This window comes from Neltuma alba, unplaced genomic scaffold (genome assembly GCF_004799145.2).
Source record: "Neltuma alba isolate B1F8T4 unplaced genomic scaffold, ASM479914v2 tig00011872_pilon, whole genome shotgun sequence".
NCBI lineage: Eukaryota > Viridiplantae > Streptophyta > Magnoliopsida > Fabales > Fabaceae > Neltuma > Neltuma alba.
The window spans coordinates 73,481-79,634 of NW_021636474.1; the positions used below are offsets into that span (position 1 = coordinate 73,481).

The window sequence follows — 6,154 nt, forward strand, 5'->3', positions numbered from 1 at the left end:
AAATCAAAACTAAAATTTTTGTGGAAATCGAAGGAGTTGAGAGAAATTGAAACTTGCTAGTTTCTATTGTTCAAAATATAAATATCAAATAACTAAACTATGCAACTTAAAAAGTTAATTAAAATTAGTTAAAGACAATAAACATATAAAAAATATAAGTTATTTTCTTAAACACTCTTATATATGCAGTGGTTAAGTGCCTGAGGGAATGAGTGGAAAAGGAATTGAGAGAGAATAAGTGAAAGAAAGAGATGAACAAAGTATATAATTAATTAGAAGTAAAAATTTCAAAATTTTGATGTTTATATTTTAAAGCCCGTATATATTAAAAAGAAAACTCGATGTTGGCCTTGAATAGAGACAGCTTCAGCTCAAGTACTGTGAATAATAAAAGACATATATGGAGTGACTATATATGCAAAATAGGAAGTTAACAGCATATTTACGAGGAACAAAAGAGGAACGATTCATCCATTGACAAGATGGCAGAAAGAAACGAAATAGAGAATTAAAGTAAGCTTACATTTTTAGTGATAGAAGCAGCGGAGAAATGGTGAGCTGTTGGCCTTTCTTCTTCCTCGCAAGTTTGCTTTTCTGACGACTAAGGAACTAACTAGGCCTCTCACACTGTGTGTATATTTGTCATCTCAGTGAAGTAGTGGCCAAGTCAATAGTCAAGTCTTCGTTGCTTTACCCTCAATTATATTGCGTTTTGTATAAGTTAATACTAAAGTTCTTAATATAAAAGTTAGTTTATTAATTTGATTTGATTAAAAAAATTAGTTAAATTAGTTATTTGTAATAAATACATAAGTATTATCTTACCTAAAATATATTTATTAATAATATATATTAACTAAAATATTTCTATTTTAAAAAAAGTAGATAAATATAAAAAACAGAATAAATTAAAATCTTATATTTAATATTAAATTAAAAGTTAAATTAGTTATTATACTAAAAATAGAAGTAATAATATTGTTATTTGATTTATGAGCTGCAGACAGAAGGAACCCACGCAGCTGTCAATTTTGGCAGTCAAGTAAGTAGCAAAGTCGTCTTTCATAGTCCCCAAAATCAATCATACATAATCCCCGAAACTTTCTGGGAAACGCCATCATCAATTTCTGCGTCAGTTCCATCCAAGTTCATTTATTAGTTTTTTTTTTTTATAACCCAATATTCCCTTTCCTAGCTTTCAGTCTTCAGTACTCCCTCCGTTCCTTATTATAAGAGACGAATAACCGAATTACGTTGATAAAAAAAACAGTTAAAATTAGTTAAGAACAATTAATGTGTAAAAAGTATAATTTTTTTTTCAAAAATGCCCTCATTAATAAGGAGAGAGAGCATGAGAGAGAACAATTAAATTATTAAAAAAAAGAGAAGTGGGAGGGAGAGAGTGTGTGAGTTGGAGACAATAAATATGGGTAAAATAGGAAATCAACACAAAAAAGTAGAGACAACTTTTAAGTGTCTCTTATATTTAGGAACATGCTATAAGCATCAAATGTCTCTTATAATAAGGAACGGAGGGAGTATTTCCCTAGCCTAGGCCCTAAGGTCTCAAGTCCCTACTTTGTTTCTTGCCGTCTGCGTCATCTCTTGGCTCCTAGACTTCCGGTTTATGCTCTCTCTCCTTCTCTCTTCATGCCTCGTCCTTGTTCTCAAGTGTGTGTTTTAATTTCCCCTCCCTCTCTTCTCCGTCTCACTGCTTCTTCTTTTACCGATGGATTTTTATTTTTGTCTTGGAATTATGATATGTTTTGTTAAATTAAATCTTTGATACTTAGGACATGTTTGAATGAAACCAAACTATGATTTGGAGAATAGCTTCTAAAGAATAAATTATAAGAAGAATAGATTTTATGAAAAAGTGATTATGAGAAGTGAGAATGTTTAGATAGTTATTATCAGCAACACTTTTTATATATACAAATTACTAAAAAAAGTATAAGTTAATATGATAATTACATAAAGATAGATTTTATTATATATTTTAATTTGAAGGAATAAATTGTTAATAATATATTTTTTACCAACATAATTAATAATACATAAGATAATATAATTAATAAATAATTAATATGTGTATATATATTTATAAAATATAAGATTAAATATGTTTATAAAAAAATAATTGAGGGATGTTAAATTCATATTATTATTAAGATCTACTCTGACAGGCATAATCATACTCTTCGATTTGAGCCAGAAGCAGAATGGATTTACTTCTTTTGAAACCATGGTTTTGGGCTTAAAAACCATGGTTTTGACCCAAACTATAGTTTCGGATTATTTCTCCAAAGTTGATGCCTCTCAAACCATGGTTTTGGGGGTGTAATAGGGTTAAAATCTGATACTATCATAGCTTTGTGGTGTTTCGAGACTTGCTTGTTCTTGGTGTTGTTTTTATGTATCAGAATTTATATATCTGTTTCTTACTTGCTTATTATCAAACTTTTCAGCGATTAATTTTTTGGTTTTTTTCCTTTCAACCTGATCATTTTTTTCGATTTTTTTTGGTCAATATTTTCTTTTTTCTTGTAGATGGTTAGTCCTCTTGAACCGTACGTACCCTGTATTTTTTCTTTTTCCTTGTGGATGGTTAGTCCTCTTGACTCGCTCAATATGAATGGGAGACATTCACATTATGATTAAGATGAGTATTTTATCATCACCTAATCCAAATTGATAAAACTCACACATAATCAGATTATTAATTAAATAACTACCTCAAATTCTCAATGTAAGAGTTAGATAATTAATTTTAAAATATTTAAAAAATTACTTAAATTAGTTATTTGTGATAAATATTTATTAGATTTTCTAAACTATCCTATTCAATTATGTACATTGAAACTATGCTTGATGGGATTCCTTATTGATTGATGTTTTGAAAAGAACATTATATAAATTTAGAAGACAATGTAAACTGAAGTCTTATATTTATGATAAATCGAACTTCTCTAACTAGTTGTTATATTATTAATTACATACGACTCATTATTATAACTGCACTATATTTTAACATCTCCTTTTCCTCACTCTTCAACAACCCTTCAATTTCAATATTCGTCGGCTCACGACTGTCGTATACAGAATTGAAGTTTTGTATGAACAAAGCATCACATTGATTTTAGTGATCCGACGTTATTGGCAGGATATGTTGTGGATTGTGTAAGATTTTTTTTTGGCAAGGTTAATTGGATTTTGTTAACTTGATTCCGTCAAACTTCATAAAGAGACATGGAGGGAAGAGGGATGAATTGACCTTATGTCAATTTCTGTTGGGTGAATATGTATCCAGTAACATGAAGTATCACCAACGATCTTTAATATAATACTTAATTAATTAATTTGAAGAGATTAAAAAAAGTTAGTTAAATTAGTTATTTGTAATAAATAAATGTTATATTTCTTAAAATACTCTTATTAATCATGTGTGTTTAAATTACCCATTAATAGTATTTCATTAACACATGTGCAGCTATTATGAAAATTATTTAATAGCAAAATAGATAAATATTAAAGATATAGTGAATTGAAATTTTATATTTGTAACCAAATTGAATGTTAAACTAACTCTTATATTAAAGACCGAAAGTAGTATATTTTCAGGTATATCAAATGTTTTAAAATATTTTGGATTGCCTTCAACTATTTTTTCAGATGTATTCAGCATCTAAATATTTTTTATTGCAAATTTATACTTAGGAATTAAGGATGTGGATGCATTAAAATATAATTTGGAATGTGAAAAGCATATTAAAAAAAATAATATTTCAAGATGTTGAATGCATAAAATATTTTAGGATGCTAAACATGTTTTTTAAAAAAATATTTTAACAACTTTGTTCTCTTCAACAACCCTAGAGAACGTGATATGGGTCCGATTGAAAGTACTTCTGCTCAGAAGAGAGAATATTTTTTTTCTTATTAGTGGAATGTGATGAGTTTGCACTAGCTTCTTTTTGTGTCCGATCATAACAACGGATCCAATAGAGATGTCATATGTCTTCACAAAACACCAACTTCCATTACACACACGCGTATTTAACAACCAACTACAGTACGATAATCACAGTAACCCAACCATGGATCTGTCCATGAAGATTATTAAAATATCAGTCTCTCTCTTACTTATATATACATAGAGAGATGGGTATATATACACACACGGACACAAACATATTTGTGATCGATGATAAATAACAACAATAATCTGCTAAGCGGTGAAACCTATTAATTACAAACATATATATACTAGCTAAAATAATAGGATATGACAGTATAATAAGTCTGCACGAAGGTGAGTAGAAGAAGTGACACTGCTGCAATCACAGAGATGATGGCCCAGGGATTACTAAAATAGTCCTCTTTCAGAATTAGCCTCCATTTATGCCAAGGCACTCTATAATAATCACTCACCTCCTCACACAGATCTGAGAAGTAAAACCTTCTTCTCGCCATGGTTACTCCTGGACAAAGGTTATTCATCAGGGAAGCCGCTTCTTGAGTTCCTGATAGTTTTGACTCAATAACCCCACAATGCGTCAGCAACTCCACATCACCCGGTGTCTCTACCAGACGATCCAGGATAAACAGGAAGTCATTCATATAATTATCGTGCAAGTGACAACGTTCGTATGCAATCAGATTCCTCAGAAGAATCTCTGTGTCATCTTTAATTCTTAACCGTGAGATTTCTAACACCCCGTCTTTGAATTTGATATCAAATGGATTCCCACTGTTCTTCACCTTGAACTTCACTCCAGCTTCACGTAACTTCGTTGCCCTTGGCATAGTCACGCATTTTAGTTTGTTTTTGCTTGGAAGAACTCGAGGGACATAACAAATTCTTGCAAAATCAACAAAATGTTGTATTTCCAGTTTACCCACTTTTTCCTCAATATTGAAGTCATCCATATCTAGCAGATTCAACTTCCTTTTGAAGAACTCGTAGGTTAGCATGATTGCTGAACGCCGAACGTCGTTCTTTATGGGAACAATGTCTGATTTTGTTAATAAAAGAAGGTCCTCGATGATGGAGAAAGGAACTTGATTTTCAAGCAGAAGCATGTCAGTTTTAATGAACCGTAGCTTCCACGGGCCGCCAAAGAAATGATCATACTGATCCTGCAACTGGTTCTTATCTGCGATATTTCTGAAGAATAGCTCAAGAATGAAAGCGGAATCCACAAGAATGATCTCAATAAACTTGTCACTGTCAAATTCAATGGGGTCTGCATAACAGTTTCGTAGATACAATTCTTTCTCCTTCAAAAGTTGGACCCAGTCATGTAGGCTTACCTTTGCTCGTGACAGAAAGTCCTTCAGTAACCTCAGTTTGTGTTCTTCCATGTGTTTGAGGTTTAGATTGTTGTGATGAAGCGGACCAATTGAAATTTCTCGAGGAGTGAAGGCTTTATCATTTCGTTCTCGTAGATGAGCAGGAACTTTACAAATGGTACATTTACTGGACAAAGGAGGAAGCTTCTTCAATTTGTCTCCCAGGCTTTTTACAAGTGAATCTTGTAGCATTTTTACATCGACTGTGATGTGATTGAATCCTTCGGTTAGGTCAACTGCTTCCCCCATTATCTGTGTGTGCGTATTCAAATTTTGATAAATAAGGAGATCAAATCAACAAGTTGTATATTTCATCACTGCAAAGAATGAAGTAAAGATGGAAATAAAAAAAAAGCTATTTGATTGAATGATACGAGTCTTTGGTCGTATGGATTGAAACTGCAGTCTGAAAATTATTTGCTGACAAGAGAACATTTAACAGAAAGCTTCAATCGACGGGTTGGATGGGTCGTTAACAAAAGGAAACAAATTGATTAAAACTAAATTTTTTGTGAAAACAGAAGGACTTAGCTTGAGAGAAATTGAAACTTGCTGTAAAAGAGAAAATAAACTAGATGTTGGCCCTGAGTAAAGATAGCTTCAGTTCAAGTACTCTGTGTGTCTGTGTGTGTGTGTGTGTGGACTCTGCTATATATATGCAAAATGGAGAGTCAACGGCGTACATATGAGGAAGAGGAACAATTCATCCACTGAGAAAAAGACAAATTAAAGACAAAGTAATTGGAGGACGAAAATCAACTTACATTTTGACGGGTAATGGGAAGAATCTGAGGAATGGTGA

The 6,154-nt window shown here is 31.7% G+C and overlaps 1 protein-coding gene across 1 annotated transcript; it reads right to left on the reverse strand.

Moving 5' to 3' along the window:
* Positions 1-4,266: 4,266 nt before the first annotated feature.
* Positions 4,267-5,601, reverse strand: LOC114718817 (UPF0481 protein At3g47200-like). The gene has a single exon (XM_028904259.1). The coding sequence runs from the start codon at positions 5,599-5,601 to the stop codon at positions 4,267-4,269; it is 1,335 nt and encodes a 444-aa protein (XP_028760092.1).
* Between the last annotated feature and the right edge of the window lie 553 nt (positions 5,602-6,154).

Bases quoted from the DNA above. Each gene is read 5' to 3' on its own strand.
- LOC114718817 (XM_028904259.1), bottom strand. From the start codon at position 5,601: ATGGGGGAAGCAGTTGACCTAACCGAAGGATTCAATCACATCACAGTC.